The 22622-nt window shown below is 43.8% G+C and overlaps 1 protein-coding gene across 1 annotated transcript in view; it reads left to right on the top strand.

Annotated features, from left to right (window-relative positions):
- TRHDE (thyrotropin releasing hormone degrading enzyme) overlaps positions 1-22622 on the top strand; it is a 1875424-nt gene that overhangs the window by 537916 nt on the left and 1314886 nt on the right. Inside the window, exon 3 of the mRNA XM_085653848.1 lies at positions 13381-13507. Within this exon, the coding sequence (XP_085509974.1) occupies positions 13381-13507 (127 nt within the window). The remainder of the gene's footprint in view (positions 1-13380; positions 13508-22622) is intronic.

Below are 22622 nucleotides of genomic sequence, written 5' to 3'. Positions count from 1 at the left end.
TTGCAGGATTCTTTTCCCAGCGTGTACCGCTGAAGCTCTGGAGCTCAGAAGGAAAGTTTGAATCGTTTTCAAACTTTCCTCTGGTGCCACACAACCACAATAGTACACTTTTAAGTCCCTTGTGACCTCAGGGGAAGGCCCTTAGAGACTCTCAGGGTGCCAGGCAGACAACAACAGCAAGGGCTAGTCCAGATGCAGTTGCTATTGGTCAGCTGGGCAATTAAGGCAAAAGGCCTCTTGCAACTTGTTTTGTCGCTATAGCCACATAGGAGGTCTGCCAACAAACCTTTGAAGTCTTCATTTTCGACCTGAGTACATGAGTGGCAGGTCATGTCCTTCAGGCTCCTCTCAAGTTACAGTGCTATGCAAACAAATGACGGACGGAATGCTGAATAAATCATACATTCACCCCCAGTCAAGAGATCTGGGTTAAATCCATTGTTGTTTTGCACAGCATGCCACCCCAGTTTAGACCCAGCCATATGCAAATCAGTCTTGACCCTGTGCCTCATGGGAGCAGTCCAGACCGAACTGCCAAGCCAGGTCCTCCCTAGACTGGAAACAAGGATCCTGGGACCGGTTTCTCTGTATTATCTTTCATCAGCCAGGCTAGCTTGAATCCAGTGGCAGAGTGAGCAAGGGACCCACGTCTGGGCATACCCATCCCACTTAGGGTGAAAAGTGCTACGCAAACAAATGGACAGAATGCTGAATAAATCATACATTCCCCCCCAGTCAAGAGATCAATGTTAAATCCATTGTTCTTTTGCTCACCATGCCACCCCAGTTTAGGCCCAGATCTCTGTACTGGGGTGAATGTATGACATTGTTCTGCATTCTGTCCATCAATTGTTCTTTTTGCATTTGTCACCCCGAGTGGAACGGGTATGCCCAGACGTGGGTCCTGTGCTCTCCATGCCACTGGAGTCAAGCTATCCTGGCTGATGAGGGCTGAAAGCCCAAAAATGGTCCTAGGATGCTTGTGTCCAGTCTGGGGAGGACCTGGCCTGGCAGTTCGGGCTGGACTGTTCCTACTGGCCGCAGGGTCAAGACTGATTTGCATATGGCTGGGTCCAAACTGGAATGGCATGGTGAGCAGAAAAAACAACGGATTTAGGCCCAGATCTCTGTATCGGGGTGAATGTATGACATTGTTCTGCATTCGGTCCATCAATTGTTCTTTTTGCATCTCTCAAGTTACAGACTGCAGATCCATTCCGCTTCCAATTTTCTGTAGGTCTAGAATGTTTTCTGAGGAGGATGCATTAGGTGTCACGTTTATGGGTGGTACTGGCTAATGGGTCTGGGTGACTCTAGGGCACCTTCTTACTAATGGGATAAATGTTCTCAGTCCCTGGGTAACCTACCTTTTTATTAGTGCCTATTTGCTTTACTGCAAACAGGCTCAAAATTCAAGGTGTCAGGCAGGGCTGGACTGTCCGTAGCAGGCACCGGGCATTTCCCCACTGGGCGGCCAGGGTGGGGGCTGGTTTTGGGCCCCTGGGTGGCCATTTTTGTTATCGGGGATGGCAATATTGGCCCCCTGTAACAAAATCGGCCGAAACCGGCCCTAGAAACAGCTATCCCTACCCATTCAGTTTGACTTATCAATTAAAATGGTCTATTGTCTGGCTCCTTGGAAGAACTTCACAGCTCACTATGCTAAGTACCGATTGGACAGCTGCTGGAGAGCTAATGCAAATTAGCACCAATGAGCTTCTGGCAGAGAACAGATTACTTTCTAAAAATTATGTTTACCAAATATTTATTAGAAATTCAACTTAAGGCTGCTGCAGTTTGCCTAGACATGACATGTCTTAAGTTATTTAACTGCAAGCCCTGGTTACATTTTCTACACCATTTACTTGGGACTTCGAAATATTTAACTTGCCCCTATCAGGGATAAGCTAATTTAACTATGTTTAAAGTAGGAGCACAGGCATTTTACTCCTGTTTAGCAAGGGTACAAGTGCTCAGAAGTCTAAAATAGGGCCCAGAAAAAGGTGAGAAATCTAGGGTGACCGCACATTATGTATACTTACAGACATTTGTTGAACACTTTAGATCGCACCTGAAACATCTATGTAATGCTAATAATAAGAAATGGATTTAGTCCAAGCCAAGCAATGACAAATCTCTTACTAAAGTTCTAGTCCATATCAAGTTTGGTGTAATTCCATTCAACGTTTTTTCTGTGCTGTAGCAGACAACAACATTTCCCATGTGAGCAAAAATGGAACATGTTCAGTTTCTGCTTCCAGCACCTTCAGTTTTATGTCCTCCTTTTGGGCAGATCTGCATGACACTTCACATGCCAAAACGTATCTTCTTTCCCTATTTGATGAAAAAGTTCCATGAAGATTTACTAAATTGTGCATAACTATGTCAGTTATAAGCAAGGCAAAGCCTGGTGGCCTTTTCAACTCTTAATATGAAATGTAGTTCAGATTGTATATAAATAACCAAATCTGCTTTAACTGCACCTGCAAGGAATAGACATCTTCAAACTTGGTTGATCGAATTGTACACCTGTAGCACCATTGAAAACATCTACATGTCTATGCTGACACACAGGACAAAAGGCTACAGTTTGTAAGTTATAGGGTTAGCAATATATCTACATAGATGTATATACATTAATTCTTTCGCCAATCAATTAAATTTACAAAGAAATAAGGTTTAGTATTATTTTCTCCGTGATGTGCTATATCACTTGGATAAGGCTTCCACGGAATATGGTTAGTGTATTTTGGAACCACAAGGGATATTTTATAGGCGTTTCTTTTGCTTTTTCCACCGGTACTAATGAAAAACCTCGGCAAGAGTTGCTTCTACATCATGAGCCAGGTGATTGTGCAGTGATAAGGCTTTGGCTGCAGAGGACTTTAATCAACAGAGGTGGAGAGAAAAATAATATTATTAAGAGGATAACAATGGCATTTCTTGATTGCTTGTGTTGAGTAGTTTGTTAATCTGTGATGGAAATGTTCCTTTTAAAGAGGTGTGTTCCTTGAGTATGCTTGAAAGATCCTTATGCTTATTACCAGTGCAGCTTGTCAGCTCACGAAACAAGTGAATCCACTTTAAATCCTGGTTGCTGTCTAATACCACTCTTCAAGCCGCTGCTCTTTTGCAGTGCAGCTTGTAGTCTTTGGTGAGAGTTATGTTGAAAAACTGACTGCTGCATTTTGTGAATCAGCAGCAAACCAGCAGGGTTTAGCAGCATCCAATAATGAGCAGATACAATTGAAAGGGGTTGCCCTTGATGAGGATTGACAATGTAGGTAGCTTTCTCCCAACCAAATTCTTATTACGATATTCGTTATTAAGGAGGGATTTCAGCTTCTGAAAATAGAACATGTCTGCTAAAAGTACACAGTGAATGTGCTTTTTAACTGAAGTCGCGTTCTGCAGGGTAGTAGCGAAATACCCGCTGCTATTGAAAGAATTGTACTGAAGTGAACAAAAAAGTAATGGGAGGGATGCTTAAATAATCTTAGCCATTGGTAAATACTGGATACAATGAAAAGAATTGCATTCAAATAAACAAAGAAGTGATGGATGAGAGGCTTGAATTAATCAGCCACTGATGATTACTGAGATCAACATCCCAATCTATTGTTTGTTGTCCACAATGTCACCTCAGATTATACCCAGCTACAGGCAAATCAGTCATGTCCCTGCTCCAATAGGAACAGTCGTGCACGAAATGCCAAGCCAGGTCCTCCTTTCCGGATGCAGTCCAGAGAGAGTGCCAGTGCCTGAGATTAATTCAGGCATTCCCTCACCTTGTTCTTTTTTCAGTTGAACGAATTGTAACATCTGTAAGTGTCCCAAGGGATATCAACGAGGAACTAGTTGAGAAGTAGTCTGCAGTTTTTATAATAGTACATTTTAATTCATAGATTAGATTTGTTGCATTAAACAGATGTGGGCATATTTTGGAATTTGAGATCTATTGCCTAATAATCGATAAATGAAGAAGACAGCTGCAGGAGATGATGTCCGCAAAGCTGCATTCGATCAATGGACGATGTCCTTTTGAGAGTTTCCATTTACATTGAAATTACTGATAGTCACAAATACATGTGTTGTTTCTAAACAAAGGGCATAGTGGGGAAGCAAAGGTCATGACAATACCTGCCATGGCTCAGAGTAACCACAATCCTTTTAGATTCGGCCTCAAGATCAATAAGGAAGATGAAAGTGATGGCCAGTCATAACATAATGCTCCTCAATCGGGGCATGATGAATCTCGATGAACCTGAAATCATCTTGATATGAGAGGCTAGATGTAAGACAATTGATAGACTGGGATTTGGTGGAGTGGTGCACAGCTCGTAAATACAACAGTGGTGATCAAATAGTCAATGAGTCCTGATGTATAATAAATCTTTTTTTATTTTTCTCAGAGATAGTTTGCCAGCCAACGCGCTTCGTTCAAAAATTGAACTTCTTCAGGGCATAAGTGAGAATTCTTGTAAAATCAAAATGGTAAGGTGGCAAGTGTTCAGCGCGGGGGCCGCCTTGATAAGAGATTTGCTACACTCGTAAGCGGAGAGCACCACATCCAGCTCGCCTGAAAGATTTAGTGCACACAGGCCCTTATCAAGGCAGCCCCCGCGCTGAACACTTGTTGAATAGAAGGTGTGGGATGAGCATTTGTATTTGTATTTGTATGTTGTTTTTATATAGCGCATATATACCGACAGGTCTCTTAGCGCTGAAGGTGTGAGAGAGAGAGAGAGAGAGAGGTGGAATGTTCTTTTTGGTCTCGAAGTGCAGTGTTGTGGGCGGTGGTGCACACATATGCTCGGTGTTGGGCATTGGTGAGAATTATTATGAGTTCTTACTATTGGCTTTGACATTGCTTCATGTCATCTTGCTTTCTGACTTTACCTTGCTTCAAGCTCTTCTACGTGCACAGTGGTGCTTGCAAGTTATTTGGGTTATGAGAAATATGAGTGCTTACTATTGGCTTTGACATGGCCTCATTTCATCTTGTTTTCCGGCTTTGTCTTGCTGCTCGCATGTAGCTGCGAAGTGGGGAGGGCAGGTGTCTGCTCTTCAATTGTTTTTCGCTCTTCACTGACCAGAGTGAACTGGATATTATCTGTAGAATGTGCAACTCTGCCTCGAAGTCAAAATACGGGAGCTTGGCCAGCCTCCGTCTTGGCCTTGACGCAGACTGGTATAGCCAGCTCGGTTCTTTCTCATGAGAAGGGGACGAGGTTTTCTAGAAGCTTCGTCTTATGTTTAGAAATGATATTTAAGCTGGGAACTTTCGGGGGCCAGGTGGAAATTCACCACAGAATAGACGTATTGCTGAGGAGGTGATGGAACTTGAGTCCTGACTGAAACTCCTTCCTGGGCTGTTGAAAGGGCTTCCCCAGTTAGAGTTGGCAAGGATGTTGAAGAATCAGTCGGTGAGGTGTTCCTAACCATCATATATATATATTTTCTAATCTTTGCTATTTGTATATACTGCATTTTATTTTACTTGTTCATTTGAAAGTGTTTGATACCTGAGAATCTGCATTTACTGATATATTTGGCCTACCTTTTTAAAATATTGCATTAATAAACTTGTGTGTGTTATTTTTAAATGCACCAGAATTTGTCTTCTTACCTCGCCTTTGGGAGTGCTGGGTTTTCGCCTCGCCTTTGGGAGGGCTGTTCAAAGTGTATTATTAAAGGAGCAGTGATATATTTGCCTCCCAGAGTGGGAGTGCAGGATTTGGGTGTGTCCTTTTAGTGAAAAGCCCATTCATTACATCTATAAGATATTTCAAAACACAAAACCCCTGAGCTCAGTGCCTGGTTCTCTGGCACCGGTCTCACCGCCCTTAAGTCGGTCCAGTTAGAATCAGACTTCTGCTCTCAAGGGCGCTGTTCTATGATGCATGCAGAAGGTGGAGGGGAAGGAGAGGGTCATTCAAAAGAAATAAGGGAGGGAGAAATTGAAAGTTTAGACCACACCTGGCCCTGCTTGCCTGGATGACGGACTGGCAACCAGCGCTAATAAAGCGACATTAAAGCCCCACGACATGGAATGTTCCTGGGAGCTTGCCCGGGCTGTGCTCGTTCGCTGCAGGATGAGGCTGGGCTGAGTCCCTCTTCTTGCCCCCGCCAGATTTGTATCAGCAGTAAGGTATGATTCGTCTGCTAAACGCCTTGAGTCCCCTCATCTAGTTGTTGTTCTTACTTATTTATTATTAGAGGGAAGAAAATGCTCATTTAGCCACCCCAATTGGGATCCAAAGAAGTCGACTCTTTAATCACCTTGTATTTATCCTCTGACTGGGAGCTATTTCCACAGAACTCACAGAACTCAAATTAGTGCAAACCCGTATTGATAGCCTGCAAAAATTGATAAAGATCCCACCGGGTCCTCCATCATCTTCAAATCTGGGGGAACCTCTAGAAAGACTCCCAGCAAGCTACCCATGCCACTAATTCAAACCTCTATATTTTGCATGACTCTGTTGATGACATCTCTGTTGCAGGCTCCACTACTTCCCCGCTAAATGCCCCCAAACCACCATCTCTTTAATGCAGGAGCAATTATGGCAAAACAAAGAGGGGAGAGGTCAAGATTGACAAGCTTAGCACCAAAACTGCCACTTCAACCACTAATTCAGCCCCTTCCAGTCCCCCTGACACTGATGTCAGTCACATTTTACAGGACATTTGTAAACCTTTCTTTGATAAAGTGGAACTCACACTGAATGAATTTCAGCAAGCTGTACATGCAAATTTGAACCTTTTAAACAAAAAAAATGCAAAACTTGTGTGATCTTCAACGTAACCTCCAACTGACTCATTCTAGCCCATCTCTACAATTCAGAGCTCGCCCTGCACTCACAATCAATGCATATACCACAATATCAGTCCCCAGTGCTCCCAGCCAAATTGTGCCCAGATGTCCAAGCCAACCACAGGTACATCTTAACCATGCTAACACTGTGCATTGCCAAGCCGTAGCAAGCAACAGCAGCAAGCGAAACCAAGGGGTATGAAGCCACTGATTGCAGACACATGGCTCAATTGCGTTTGCCTGCCAGCTACATGCCATATGTTATAGTCCTGTCAGGCATCACCCCTCCGAGTGAAGGCCCTCCTGAGGATTGTCAATTGCTCAAACGGAGAGTCACCCATTGACTCGTGTCAAAATCAGGCTGGAGGATGACATTCTTATGGTTCGAAAGGTTGAATGGGTTGTTATACCACCAAGTTTGTTCAAGGAGATTGTGTTGTCATAAACTTTAGAAGTTCTTGGCTGTTTTACTTCTTACTTCATCACCTGGATTACCTAGCTATTGGCCACGCTAATATTTGTGCACTCCTCCTCATTTTCTTCTACCGCTCACCACTTCCACCAGGGCAAACCAGTGGGTATATCAGGCAAGGAGCTGTGCTGCCCAGTCACCCCTAGAGCTTCCACGCTCATGAGAATCAATTTGCAACGCTTTCCTGCCTCTCAGATTATGACTAACTCGCTCCATTGTCAGTTTTCACCCACATAACTGAGCCTACAGTTGGACTAGTTCCTCCAACAGGGGCTTTGTCACCAGGCACTATTACACATTCTAAGTCAGCCAGGTGGCTTGCACTTTCTTTCATGGAATGTAGCTTCAATTGATAAAAAACTGGACAATGCAGATTGGATAAAAATTGTTTATCAGGCCGACATTGTATGTTACCAAGAAACATGGGCTCTAAAATGTTTTATGTAAATGGCTTCCAATCTCTCTGCATTCCTGCTACACCTTCTTAGTTTGGTTGACTGAAGAGAGGGTTGGGAGTGCTTATTTCCCTCAACTTGTGTAAAGTAACAATTGTTGATCTATAGTGTACACCCTGGTATCAAAATGTGTTGATGGGTTTTCCTAGCTTCCTGACCTTCGAGGTTTTTTGCTAATTATCCAGTTGAATTGGTTTGGGGATTAGATTGTTTATTTCAGATTTTTTTTAGAGAGCTGCCCTTATATGGTGACTATCATTTGGTTGGGAGATTTTAATATATCAAAATGTCCCCTTCCGGGAGATGGTGTTTGTGGCTTAAAATATTGAGAGGGGAGGATGTATCTAATTTCCTACACAACCCCTATGGGAAAGCTCTGAATCAGATTATTTCTAAGCATAATTATTTAAGATGGAATTTATAATGAAGGTGTATCACTCCTCCAACCTTTGGTAGGGTGATTCTTCATAAATTGGAAGATAAAGGTTTTCTGTCTGATGTGCGGTTTGTTTTTTGACTGGGCCTGGACAGAGTGGAGTAGCCCTTTAACCTGCTCCAGCTCACATGGAAGTACACTAAGGTCAAGCGATGCTCATTACATCTTGCTTTCATGGACCTTTCTGGTGCGTTCAATCTGGTGGACAGGGGAAGGGTGTGGGACTTAATGAGTATAGCTGGAGTAGATAGCTCCCTGATTGATCTCCTTAAGCGCCTACATTGGGATACCCTGGCCCAGGTTTGGTATGGTGTGAAGGGGTATGTACGTCCCCTTTTAAGTTCCATAAGGGGGCTAGACAGGGATGCATTTTATCCCCCTTTCTATTCCTCTTTAACATTAATGCTTTGGACCAAGTTCTGTTGTCCATACGGAGGGACCTGCCTGGGATAGGGGACAGGTCAGTGTCAGTACTCCTTTATGCAGACGATGCTGTGTTTTTGTCACTACTGCAAATAGGCTTCAGCTTTTCCTGGACTTCTTTAATGAGTTAATGGGAGACTTGAAGCTAAGGGTCGATAATAAAAGTTATTCATTATGAACTACGGCCCTAGAAACATTCACTCTTGCACGTTTGCCATCGATGAGATTTCCATTAACAAAGTTACAAATTTATACTATCTTGGGACAAGCTTCTGGTAGAGAGAGGGGCTATTTTCAAATTTTACAAGAAACTTAAACAAAACATTAAAGAGCTTATTTCTTTATATCAAGTTAAATGCTTGTCCTGGCCACTTACAGAGTTGGAGTCTGGGGTTATGTGGACTGTGGCCACTTACAAACCATTGAAAATAAATTTCTCGCCAGACTGCTGACAGTCCCTAGAAGTACTGCCAACATTATCACCCACACTGAGGTTAGTCTTCCTTACATTGAGAATGTAATCAATATGTCACCGCTGTCATTGTCGGCTAAAATTTGGAGTTTCCACTTCACAATATGTTCTCATCATGTCCTCGCTGACTGCATTAAATTAGATCACTGAGATAAGATTGTCTGGGTAGTTTACATTAGAAAATCCTTTGTAGACCTTGGAGTACCAGGATTGTTCCATTCACCTAGTGAAATTAATCGTAACTCTAGGCCCCTCCTTCGCTCCCTCTTTCAAACTAATAGAGATTTAAAAAGGGCCAACAAGTCCCATGTTATGGACACTGTACGCCACCATATGGAAGTTACATCCACCGAAAGTCCTGAACCATATTTAACTTGGATCCCCAATCAGGAGCACAGATTTCATTTAACTCTTTCAGGTTGAGTACAGTTCACTTTCTCGCCGCTTTCCCACAGCAGTGAACTTGATTCTGTTCCCTGCCCTGTTGTCCCTGCTATAACACCAGTCACCGATATCTTATCCATTTTATGTTTTTTTTGCAGTTTTTACATTACCCCAGAGTCCAATTTTTATGCCCAATTTTACGTATTAATAAATCCAAATCGGGTAGTCTGAGCCTTAAATGTCTGCAGTGTTTGAACACTGAATTTCTTTGCCATGCTATATAATTAGTTATACATTCGTTATATATCCTACTCTCTTAGGATTAGGAGAAACTTAAGGGTATTGGTAAATGGTCAGTGTTTACCTCCTTTGATTGCTCCTTTCTGCACCATTGATGTATTGTTGCTCTGCTCGTACTTGATTTGTTTGCTTTTATTTGTTTTATTGTGCTTTTGTCTTGTTGATGCATGGTTTGTAACGCTCACATTTTAGTATGCTGATTGACTGACTTAAAGTTTGGGTCAAAGTACATTTTTAACGCAGGGTTTTAGGAATACAACAGGCAGGGTTTTATTTTTAGATGGCTTGCAATCTGTGGCTGTAAACCTGTAAAAAGAAACAACAAACCATCTGCTGTGCGACCCAACAACTGTTTTACATTCAAGACAATAGAATTTGGGCTTTTAGCAGTCTTTCTCGAGACACTTTAACTTCCAAATAGGTGGCATTGCAGGCACTTGCCTTGCTGGAAAAAGCAACCTAAATGCTTGTTGCGAGATCCGTTTAGTAGTGATCAAGCAGTGCATCATTTAAGCACATCCCAATGCCTGTAATTACCATTTGACAACACCATTGGCAAAGTTAACTTTTCAAATTGTTCAAGGTCATGTGATGTTATTTCTAGCTTTTGTTCACACCACTCCGTTGTATACAATGCAATCAATAATTGCAAACCCAGACAGGATCCCTGTGTGCCTAGTACAGCAGTACGTTCAAAACTATTAAGTATTTATATTAGTTTGTTCAAGTCATTTTATACCACACATAAACTTCACACATAAACATGTTCTAAGATTAAACACCCCACATTAGAATATAGCAATACAGTTGATAAATATGTTGCAGAAATCATCATTAGTAAATCTAGTGCATGTTTCCTGGATCCATTCCTAGCCCGGCTCCGAAGGGCACCGCTCATTACATGAAGGTTCTGTCCCCACCCGGAGAGTAGCGGGCCCCACAGAACTGGCCCCATGGCGTAGAGAATAGACGCGTCTGAGACCATCAAGTCCCACCAGTATTCACCTTGCTTGTTTGAAATTCACAATAATGGCGTATGGTTCAAAAAGTAACACATACATTTTTTTTTACTACTAAAGGTACATTGTTTCTATAGGTGTACCGAGCAGAGTCAGTCAAAGGGCTGAAACATCAGGTGCTGAAGTCTGAGATATAATGAACACTGCAGGTCTAAACGTGGAGAAAAGCAAGATCCTATAGAAGAATTTAGGAAGCCTGGGAGAAATATGTAATGCCATTACGAGTATAGAATTAAAGGTATCATATATTGATGTCCATATTACTGTAGTTCTCCAAGTGTATTCAGCCAAATTATGGACTAGAACAAAACCAGTTTTAACACAGCAAGTATCATTTAAGCCACGTGGTTTACATGCTTACCCAGTTTCTAATAATATCCAATATCTCTTCCAAGAGTAAGGACTACTATCCTGTCAGAAAGAATTCACACAAATGGAGTAACTGAGTTCAGAGTACATTTAGAGTGCAAGCAAAGGTAGTGGGTGACACACCTCTTCCGTGATGGAACATCTTATTATTTGGTGATTTCCTTGTCACCACTTACAGCTTGGAGGCAGCTTCAGCAGATGGTGAACATTTCCATGTGTGGCCAAATGATACAATGGAAACAAAGATGAAAATGCCACAAACCATGACCTCCTAAAACATAATATCAGATACATAATATCCTGGAGTGGAACTGTGCTAGCCATTGGTCCAAAACCAATAGCTAGTCATTGGCACAAATAACCATGGCCAAGTGAGTAACAAAAGAGCACTTTTAATCTGGTGCATGATCAACCAATCCAACAATAGCGGAAAAGTCCTATGTCAAGTGGTAGGCCCAAATTGTATGTCGGGTCATTCCGTCCAGGACATTTTAGGGTTGACCTCGAAGTCAATGAGGCAGTATTTTATCTATATGAATTCAACTCCTTTCCCTTTCTTTTTAGATACTTTCTTCTGCTTCACTATAAGCACTGGTGTCCCATAATAAAATTCACTAATGGAATGCATTTTGAGGAGATGTGGCTGCACTAGTACCCAGCTATGGAGTTGTTTTCTCTCCTATCCTCTGAATATAGAGTAGAAAGGCACATGCTTACATTGCGGCCATTTATTAGGAACAAATTCTGCCACCATCAGGAAAGGGCAACAGACTTCAATTCCCTTTTCCGGCAGCTCAACATTATGAAGATAGGCCGTAAAATGCTACTCATTATTCCATCCATCATCATTGTAGTACTGGAAAATATCATCCATAGAAAACAAATCCCACAGTTAGTGCAGAACTGGAAAAGGAACAAAAGCACTCGGGATCAGGATTTACTCCTTAAGGATGTGCACAAAGTCGTTGGACCAGCCTGAGACTGGGGAAGGAGATGAGGCATTGTGGGCATTCAAGACTCTGACTAGCTGCCATGTCTTAATGCAGACCTGCAGGGGCATGTTTTGACTTACAGCGCGGGGAAGCCTTAGGGTAGCCATGTCCTTTATAAGATAAGATGTCCGCAAATTAATCAGGTAGCACTGTCTTTGAGGTCTATAATGCACCAATACACATTCACTACAATTATTCATTATCCTCACTGCACAAAATGGGATGAGGAATTTTGCCTTCTAAATCTGAGTAGTTTCTACGTTAACAGAGTTTATATTTGATGGCGAACAAATACACGCACTTCACCAATTTCCACCCAAAAATGTGTGAGTGAGTCCTAATGGCAGAGAGCATGGACGTGTACCTCCTGTTGGATGCTTGCAACAGCTTGAAGGTGGCCAATGTGTGCAGAGATGCCCATGGACTTTAGAAATCTGCCCGCATTTGCGTACACTAGGGAAGGCCTGCGTGACCAGTGGTAGTACATCATGACAGGGCTTGCTAACGGATGATCTGCGTGTACCATCTCATCAGTAGGCCTGAAGGAAATCACATTTTCTATTTGCTCTGCTTCCTGTCGGCACTTGATATGAAATATGCTGCCCTGAATATGAAGCCGCTGCTTTTACTAGGGACGGGAATGCAGCACATTCTGTTATTTATTGCTTCTTAGACTCGAGGCGTAAGTTGAAGCTGTCATGAACTAGCTTCAGAAATCTAATTGCTTCTGTACTTGAATAAACCTATAATGGTGGGTTGTGTGGTAGCACTTGGCTCGTCAAGGATAATGATTACAATGCCATAGAGAAGAGGAAAGAATAAATTAATTTTCCCTCTTCCGAGATTTCAAGTCCTGAAAGACTTTTTTTCCTTCGCTCGCCATTTATTTCCTCTGTTCATGAGCCGCCGCGCGCTCGAGCCACGCGAGCTCATCCGCCATGTTGCTCTATCTCTCACATAAGTGTGTTTTCTGAAAATAGAATTAAATGCAGAATGTGTTTTACTGCAAAGTATGCCTTTTTATTTGTCAGTACACAAAGCTAGAATGCCTCTCTAAATTTTGCTGTCTGAATTGTACAGAGAGAGGGCATCATTCAGCCATAGCAGCGGGAAGCACATTGAAGCGGATATTAAATGCTTTTTGCAGGTTGGGTGCTGGCAAATACATATACATATATAAAATGAAAAAAATTAAAAAACATGCGGACTTTAAACAGTGTCTTCTTCCCTTTTTAATTCAGATTCGACTATATGCGAGACCTGACGCCATTCGCCGTGGATCGGGAGACTATGCCCTAAATATTACAAAGAGGCTTCTAGAGTTTTATGAAGATTACTTCAAGGTGCCATACTCTCTGCCAAAGTTGGGTAAGTCATCTTCTTTACCAACATTTCTTTATTTAATTTGTTCTGGTTTTAGATGTGTGGGCTAGGTGCAGCTGGCGTCACAGCCAGGGGCGTAACACTGGACAATGCAGCCCCTGTAGTCCAGAGGGGCCCTATAGGGGCCCCAAAGCCCCATTCCGCCCAAGCGAAATAAATATTAATGAGACATTGGGGACTCAGGGTCTCATCTTCACATTCTGCAAGGAGACCCCATCATTTTACGTTATGCCACCAGTCACAGCGCTAGACATACCAATGAGTGGAGTTACATAGTGGGATTGATAATGTAAATTTGCTCACCATTAATGCCCAGGCATCACAAGAAAGAAGGAACAGATAATTTGGGAATCAGATGGCTCATTTTAGGAGGTTTCTAAACAGTTGTAGGTTATAAGCAGTGCCGAGCTGAAAAATTACCAAAATGACAAAGGCCTTTTCTCACTTCGGCCACAGGATTACAATTTTGGATTGGTAAAATACCAGCCAAACCAACCTGGAATGAATAAAAGCCACCCCTGACGTGTTTCGATGTCATTACAGCTCTTCAGAAAGGTTTAGCTTTGTTCAGATACAAAGGAGCACCCAGTATAAGTAAAAATAATTCTGTTTCAGGCTTAGATTGGTGCCTAAATTATGCAAAAAAACTGCAGCAAGGATCTCTGGGTAGTATCCAAGGTTAAGTGGAGAGCAACTCGACAAGGATGACACTTGCTAATCCTATGCTTGAAGACTTTGTTGTAAAAATGGCAAAATACTTTCTAGCTCACCATGGCTGGCACTGTGCTAATTCTACGCTTAAAAACTTTAATAGAAAAACAGACATTTGAGAAGCAGATTCGGAGTGCTGCTGGTGTTGTAAGGTTCTCCCTACATGAGCTGCTCTGCACCTAAACTTCGGAACCACCCAGAGTTCCTTGTTGCCTTTTCTGCATGATTTATGCGGCACCCTAAGCATGAAAGGAAATTATTTGCTCTGGGCAAATAAAATTGATTTTGCACTATAACTTGGTTCGTGTACCTACTTTGTGAGTCCGGAGGATTACCGAGGCTGGCGAATGCGGTAACCAGGATATATATATATATATACTTATCTTGTGGTCCGCGTCTGCTTGCTCAACGAACCGACAGCGATGAGCAGTGTTGGGATATATATATATATATATATCTCAACACTGCTCATCGCTGTCGGTTCGTTGAGCAAGCAGACGCGGACCACAAGATAAGTACTCACAATATTTTAATGTCGGCCATAACGCGTTTTGGATCTTGATCGCATGACGATTTATATATATATCACGTTAGTTATAGATTTCTTACCTTAGAATCACACCCAGGTGTCAGACTGGATCCGGAAACTTTTTTCGTCATCAGTACCTCTGCGCGTCGGAAGGTGCGTCGGTCGGCTCCGCGTCCATCGTGGTCTCATGAACAGGATGATTGCCCAATGCCACCGCCCGGCTCCGGGCGACCCCACTTACCTCTCCCAACACCCCACCCCTTAGAGCTTGGTAGAACAAGCCTCCACTTCCAAAAGTGCCTTCCCTACACCTCCACCGAAAAGGGAATCCAAGAAGCTGGACCACCTTGATAAGAAAATTTTCTTTTCCGCCAGCTTAGGACTGGGGTCCGTAAACACCGCATGTCTCTTGGGACGTTATTCCCACTTGGTGTGGGATACGGTGGCGCAGGTGCTGCCTCAGTGTCCGGAGGAGGCCCGGGTAGTGCTCTCTAAGGCTGTTGCCGCCGGGAGGGATGCAGCAAAGTTTACAATACGTTGTGGGCTGGACACCTCCGACTCTCTGGGCAGAACTATTTCCACGTCAGTAGCGCTTCGTCGCTACACCTCGATGAGGTCCACTGGCTTTTTAGGGGATGTCAAGAACACCTTGATGGACATGCCCTTTGATGGCCATCGCCTTTTTGGCGATAAAGAAGACAACGCTCTAGAGCGTTTCAAGGACTCACGGGCTACGGCCAAGTCCTTGGGCCTCTCAACCCACCCTGCAGAGTCTGCTTTTCACCCCTTTCGTGGCTACGGAAGGGGTGCCCTGCAATGTCCTGCCCAGAGCCACAGTCCACAGCAAGTTACCCAACCTTCGCGTGGCCGGGGACATGGGAACAACCGTCGTGGTTCCGGGGGCCAGCAGGCGGGCCAGTCCACCAACCCCCCCTCTGCAGCAGCCTCCTAGTCCTACCTTTCAGGCCCATCAAATGCCAGTGGGTGGTAGGATTCACCATCACCTCCCCCACTGGCACACCATCATGGTGGACAGGTGGGTTTTGCAAATAGTCCGAAGGGGCTACTCCCTCTCCTTTGAGATTTCACTGCATGTCAGAGGATCATCTGGCCCTTCTCCAGCAGGAAGTTATGGATCTCTAGGCCAAGGGAGCCATCGAGCACATTCCTGTCCCACAAGTATGTTGTGGTTGTTCCTCCCACTACTTTCTGGTTCCCAAGGGCAAGGACCTGTGTCCTATCTTGGACCTCAGGGACATCAATCACTTCCTCCGGAAGGAGAAGTTCAAGATGTTGACGCTTGCTCAGGTCTTTTCTGCCCTCGACCCGGAAGACTGGATGGTAGCGTTGGACTTGCAGGACGCTTATTTACACAGTCCCGTCCTGCCGGCCCACCGGTGTTACCTACGGTTCATGGTATGCAACGAGCATTTTCAATTTACCATGCTCCCCTTTGGCCTTACCAGCGCCGCTCGGGTGTTCACGAAAGTGATGGCGGTGGTCGCAGCTCATCTGCGCAGATCAGGGGTTTCAGTCTTCCCCTATCTCGATGACTGGCTTTTGAAGGCAGGCTCACCTCAGGCAGTCGTCTCCCACCTCCAGACTACGGCCGACCTCCTGCATTCACTGGGGTTCTCCATCAATGTGTCAAAGCCACATCTGATTCCCTCTCAGAAGCTTATCTTCATCGGAGCGGCTCTGGACAGGACACGGTTTAGGGAGGGTCTATCCTCCTGTAAAGCGAGTCTGGGATATTCGGCTAAGATTCCGATCTTTCAGCCTCTATCCCGGGTTTCGGTCAGAATGACCCTGAGGCTGCTGGGCCACTTGGCCTCCTGAATCCTGCTGGTCGATCATACCAGGTGGCATATGCGGGCTCTGCAGTGGGATCTGAAGTTCCAGTGGGCGCAGCATCAGGGGAATCTGCCCGATTGCATCCAGATCTCGGAGGGCACTGCACGTGAACTGCAGTGGTGGCTCACAAACCAGGATTGGGTCAGTTGCAGATCCCTCTGCCTTCCCCAACCAGACCACACTGTGGTGACGGACGCATCCCTTCTGGGGTTGGGCAGCCACAAGGGAGAGGCGGAGATCAGAGGCCTCTGGTCTCCGGCAGAGTCTGGGCTCCACATCAACCTTCTGGAGCTCAGGGCAATTCACCCTGCACTGAAGGAATTCCTTCCCTCTGTCCGGGGAAGAGTAGTGCAGGTGGTCACACCATCGTCATGTGGTACTGCAGCAAACAGGGTGGGGTGGGTCGTGCACCCTATGTCAAGAGGCCCTCCATCTCTGGACATGGCTGCAACATCAGGGCATATCCCTGGTGGTTCAAAACCTGGCAGGTTCTCTGAACGCCAGGGCGGACAAACTCAGCCGAAGGTGCATGATGGAGCGCGAATGGCGTCTTCACTTGGAGATGCTGCAAGGTCTCTTTCAACAGTGGGGAGAGCCTTGGTTAGATCTATTCGCCACCGAAGAGAACGCATAATGTTAGCAATTCTGCGTGTTGGAATTTCCAAGGCGGCACTTGTAGGCGACGCTTTTCGTCGCAAGTGGAGTTGCGGTCTGTTGTATGCCTTTCTGCCTATACCACGTCTGCCCAGATTGCTAAAGAAGATCAGGCGCGACTGGGCCCAAGTCATTCTTATGGCTCCGGATTGGACACAAAGAGTCTGTTATCCCGAGCTGCTCAACATGGCCATCGATCATCCACCTCCTTGCGTGGAGATTGAGCAGCGGCAGTTGATGTCTTTCGACCTGCCTCCCGAAGTCTGTGACGTAATCCTGGTAGCCAGGAGTCCCTCCACTAAGACGATACACGCCTTCGGTTGCCTTATCAATCTTCTCTTTTCAAGTCCCCAGTGTTCACCATTTCTTAAAAGGCTTAACACATCTTTTTCCTCCAATCCCCTTTGTTATGCCTCAGTGGGACTTGAATCTTGTTCTTACCTATTTATTGTGCGCTCCCTTTGAGCCGCTTTATAACTGTCCTTTAAGACTCTTGACTTTTAAGACTGCTTTCTTGGTAGCCATCACTTCTGCTAGAAGGGTGAATGAGCTCCTGGCCCTTTCTTCCAAACCTCCTTTTCTGTCTGTCCATCTGGACAAGGTGGTTCTCAGGACCCGTCCACCCTTCTTTCCTAAGGTGGTCACTGCCTTCCACATCAGGCAGACCATTACTTTTCCCACCTTCTTACCGCCTCTGCATCCTTCAAAGGAGGAAGAGAGGCTCCACCGTCTGGACCCAAAACTTGTGCTCTCTTTCTATCTGGATCACACAAAACAGTTTCGGGTGGATGATCTACTCTTTGTTGGCTACATGGGTGCCAAAAAAGGTTGGGCCATACACAAACGCACCATTTCTCGATGGGTCATTTTGTGTATTAAGGCATATTATTCTCTGGCTAAAAATGAGCTTCCGGTCGGGCTGCGCGCCCTTTCCACCAGGGTGACGGCAGCCACCACTGCCTTGGGAAGAGGAGTTCCTCTGAATGACATCTGTCAGGCGGCCACATGGGCATCGCTGCACACGTTTACAAAACACTATGCCTGGACAGCCAAGTCCTGAGAGACAGCTTCTTTGGAAGTTCTGTTCTCCAGGACTTTCTGGTGTGATCTTGGTTCACAGACCCACCACCGGGGTTGGTATTGCTGGGGTATCTATTCTAAGCTAACTAATCTATAACTAACGTGTTTCTTTCAGATGAACAAGTTACTTACCTTCGGTAATGATATATCTGTAAGAAACATTAGTTAGTTATAGATTCCTCACCGCCCCACCCATCATTCCCGTTCTGCGAAATGATTTCTAGGGTTAAGGACATCCTTTCAGGGCCCTAGTTTTGTGCACCAATGGTCAGTGTCTTGCATGGCTCTACGTTTCTAGCACGGAAAGTCGTGTACAGAACTGACATCAGCGCGCGAGGGCGGCTTCTAAGTAGCTGCCGTGACGTCATCTGGCGACCACGATGCCGACGACGGACACGGAGCCGACTGACTCCACCTTCCGACGCGCAGAGGTACTGCAGACGAAAAAACTTCCCGAATCCAGTTTGACTCCTGGGGGTAATTCTAAGGTAAGGAATCTATAACTAACTATTGTTTCATACAGATATATCGTTACTGAAGGTAAGTAACTTATTCATCTCCATTCACTGGATCCTCCAAGGAACGCCGCTCTCAGTGCATTGGGTGCCGCAGCTTCGGAGGTCGGACTTGCTTACACTTAGCCAACTTCCAAGAAGGACGCTGTGCACTCCAGGCTTGTAATTACAAAATCCTTTATTGCCATACAACCAAAAAAGTAACTGACAAAACGTGTTTGTCAGTTACTTTTTTTGATGTATGGCAATAAATGTTTTTTGTAATTACACGCCTGAAGTGTGCAGCGTCCTTCTTGGAAGTTGGCAGTCCCTCAACAATGGTAAGAAATAGCATATTATATTCTGCGCATCTCTATATATGGTTTATGTCATAGTAATAATTGATGTGTACTTGTTTTAACATAAGATATTTAACAAAAACCAGGATGCAAGGGGTTGTATTTTTGCAGTATCGTAAAATCACATTGAAGAACCTTTGTGGCTATTTGGAGAGTAGTTTCTGTGTGGAAATTAATTATTGCATGCAGTCTGTGATGTAGTCAAAAGTGTTATACTCCTGTTATATTTGCTGTACCATGATAATAAATTCATATTTGAACTTTGTACTTTAGTAACAAATGTGTGAATGTATGTTTATTAGTGCAGTTACTCCAAAGAATGTGTTATTTTGTGCTTATTATTTCCTACACGTTATTGGGAGTAAAAAGGTCAAAATCGAGTTTATCACAAGAAATAAAAGGAGATACTTGTTAAAAATTAGCAGAAAATAACAGGAATGGAAGCTGAAATTTTTTAGATAGAAATTAAGGAAGCTATCAGCAAGTTACAAGGAGGGAAATCACTAGGGGAAAATACTTCCTTCGGGATTTTCTGTAAAATGTTTCAGGATATTTCCCCATTATTGTGTAAACACTTCTCTATACCACACATTCATGATGGAAATTCATACAGGAACCTGAGGAATATACCAATTTCAGTGATCTATACAGAGGGTATAGGCTCCCAACTACATTTGTTTATAAACAATTTCCTTAATAAATATAGTTGACAAATATCTACACAGAGTTTTTGAGCTGTTTGTTAAAAGTAGTTGATAGCGTAATTTGGAAGAAACAAGTTTGATTCATAAAAGGTAGATTTGTACATAATAACATTAGACTATTGCCCAGTATAGTAAGTAAAAATGAGATAGGGAGGACACTGTGTCATTTCTTGCAACGATGCAGAAGAAGTACGGTAGCAAACTACAATAATCTGTACACCGTTTTGAGAAGGAATGGATTTGAAACCAAAGTTTTGGCAATGAGATATTGTAATTTTTAACCTCTGGAACACATGGCATGCGTTTGAGTAACTTCTGTACGCTGAACGATACCAAGCAAGGATGTCCCACGTCTCCATTCCTACTAATTATCGTCGATATATGACTCTGATGATAATAAGGCGTGTTGGGGAGGACTTTTAAGGGCTCTGTGAACCATTATTCAGTACCATGTCTACATGGTGAAATAGGTCAGGTCAAGATGTACTGTAAATTTGATAGGACTGATGACTTGGGCACTGAGAATTCTGCTGAACATTAATGGGAATGGTCTCTCACTGCTATCTAGTGGGCATGTCTGTTAGATTGACATAGTAAAAGGTGTTTTTCAGACTTTATTTGCCAACATTGGAAATGTGAAAACCAATATTCTTATGGAAAAGAAGCTTTGATCTAGAATGTTGTATGCATATGCTGAGAGACTTTGCTAGAAGCGTTTTTGATTTGAAGGTAGTATTGGAGCACATTTGCTCGATAATGGGCTGTAAGGTACCCACAGGTAAGGTACCCACAGGGGAAATTAATAATCTTTATCAGTTTCACTTGCAAATAAAGAATAAATTACTTCTTCAAACTAAAATTCAAAAGGCAGTTGTGGCGGCAAAAACATTATTTTCAAGTGAAATTGGGCTACTTTTTTGATATAGAAGAGTAGTCTGGCATGAATGGGGGTGCTATCTTTCGTGTATTTGAATATGAAAAAGGTTTATTTTTAATTTGTATTATGATTGTAGCCTTCTACAGATTGATAGATGCATGTATCTGAAAACATTCTAGTTTAAATTGTATAGTATTGTGTCTATGGTGTTTGCATATTTATTGATCTGTATAGCTACTTGATACATTCTGTTTTTTGTCCTCATATTCTAAAAATCTAATGAAGAATGTATGCCACTTCACTCTACTCTGAACCAATCTCTGCGTCACTGTATTGTATGCCACCATACTCTATGCCACTCTACTCCACTCTGTGCCACTCCACTCTGCATCACTCTAATTTACACTACTGCACTCTGTCACTGCATTTTACAATGCAGCACTCCACCCTCCACCGCTCTACTCTACACCACTGTACAGCACTTCACTCGACTCCAACCACTGCGCTCTACATCACTGACCTCTATGCAAATGAACTCTACACCACTTTATACAAAACCAATGCACTCTCCTCCAATGCACACTATGCCAATCTACTCTGAACCACTGCACTTTTTGCCACTATACTGTAATCTGCAGCACTCTATTACGCTCTATGATAGTCTATTCAACACCATTGAACTCTTCGTCACTGTACTTCACGCCATTCTATTCTACTCTGCACCCCTTTACTCTACACCACTGCTCTCTGTGCCACTTTACTCTGCACTAATGAAATGAAATGAAAAATAAATTTATAAAGCGCGAGACATTCACCCGAAAGTGTTAAGGCGCTACACCACTGCACTTTACTCTGCAACACTGCACTCTCCACCAACAAACTCTATGCCACTCTACTGTGCACCACTGCACTGTGCACCACTGCACTCTACTCTGCACCAGTCTACTCAAGGCCATTGTACTGCACTCTATGCCAATGCATTGTACGTCACACTACACCCTATGCCACTCTACTCTGCACCACTGCACTCTACGCCACCATACTATGCTATGCAATACTGTACGCCACTGCACTCTATGCCATTGTACTGTAAAACACTCTACTGTACACCATTGCACTCTGTCACTGCACTCTAAGCCACCCTCTTCTAATCAGCACTATTGTACTCTGTGCTGCTCTCTATGTCACTCCATGCCACTCTACACTATGCCCCTTTACTTGACACCACTCCACTCTATGCCACTGTAATCTGCAACACTCTACCATGGAACACTACACTCTTTGCCACTGAACTCCATCCCACTCCACTCCACTCTTCACCACTATACGATACACCAGTGAACTATACGCCATTCCACTCTACGCCACTCTAATCTTCTCTAAGCCATCGTATTCTACCCCACTGAACTCTTTGCTACTGCACTCTACCTTGCAGCAGTCTACTGCACCCTGCGCTACTCTATACCCTCCATACAGCACTCTAGCCTGGACCAATCCATGCCACTTCACTCTACTGTGAAACTATCTACTCTATGCCACTGCACTCTACTTCACTGTACTCCACATCACTCCACTCTATGCCACTCCACACTATGCCACTGCACTATACATCTCTGCAATCTATGCTGCACCACTCCACTCTACTCCACAGTACTCTGCACCACTTTTCTTTACGCCATTGCACTTTGTCACTGCACTCTACACCACTTTACTCAAACAAATTAACTCTTCATCAGTCTACTCTGCACCACTCCACCATGCTACAATACTCTACTTGCACTATACACCACTTCATTCTTGGCCGGTCTATTCCACTCTACAACACTCCACTCTAACAC

The sequence above is a fragment of the Triturus cristatus genome, chromosome 4_1, assembly GCF_964204655.1.
Source record: "Triturus cristatus chromosome 4_1, aTriCri1.1, whole genome shotgun sequence".
In the NCBI taxonomy this organism is placed as follows: Eukaryota; Metazoa; Chordata; class Amphibia; order Caudata; family Salamandridae; genus Triturus; species Triturus cristatus.
Note: the sequence above shows the minus strand (reverse complement) of the source record. Positions and strands in the feature narration are given on the sequence as shown.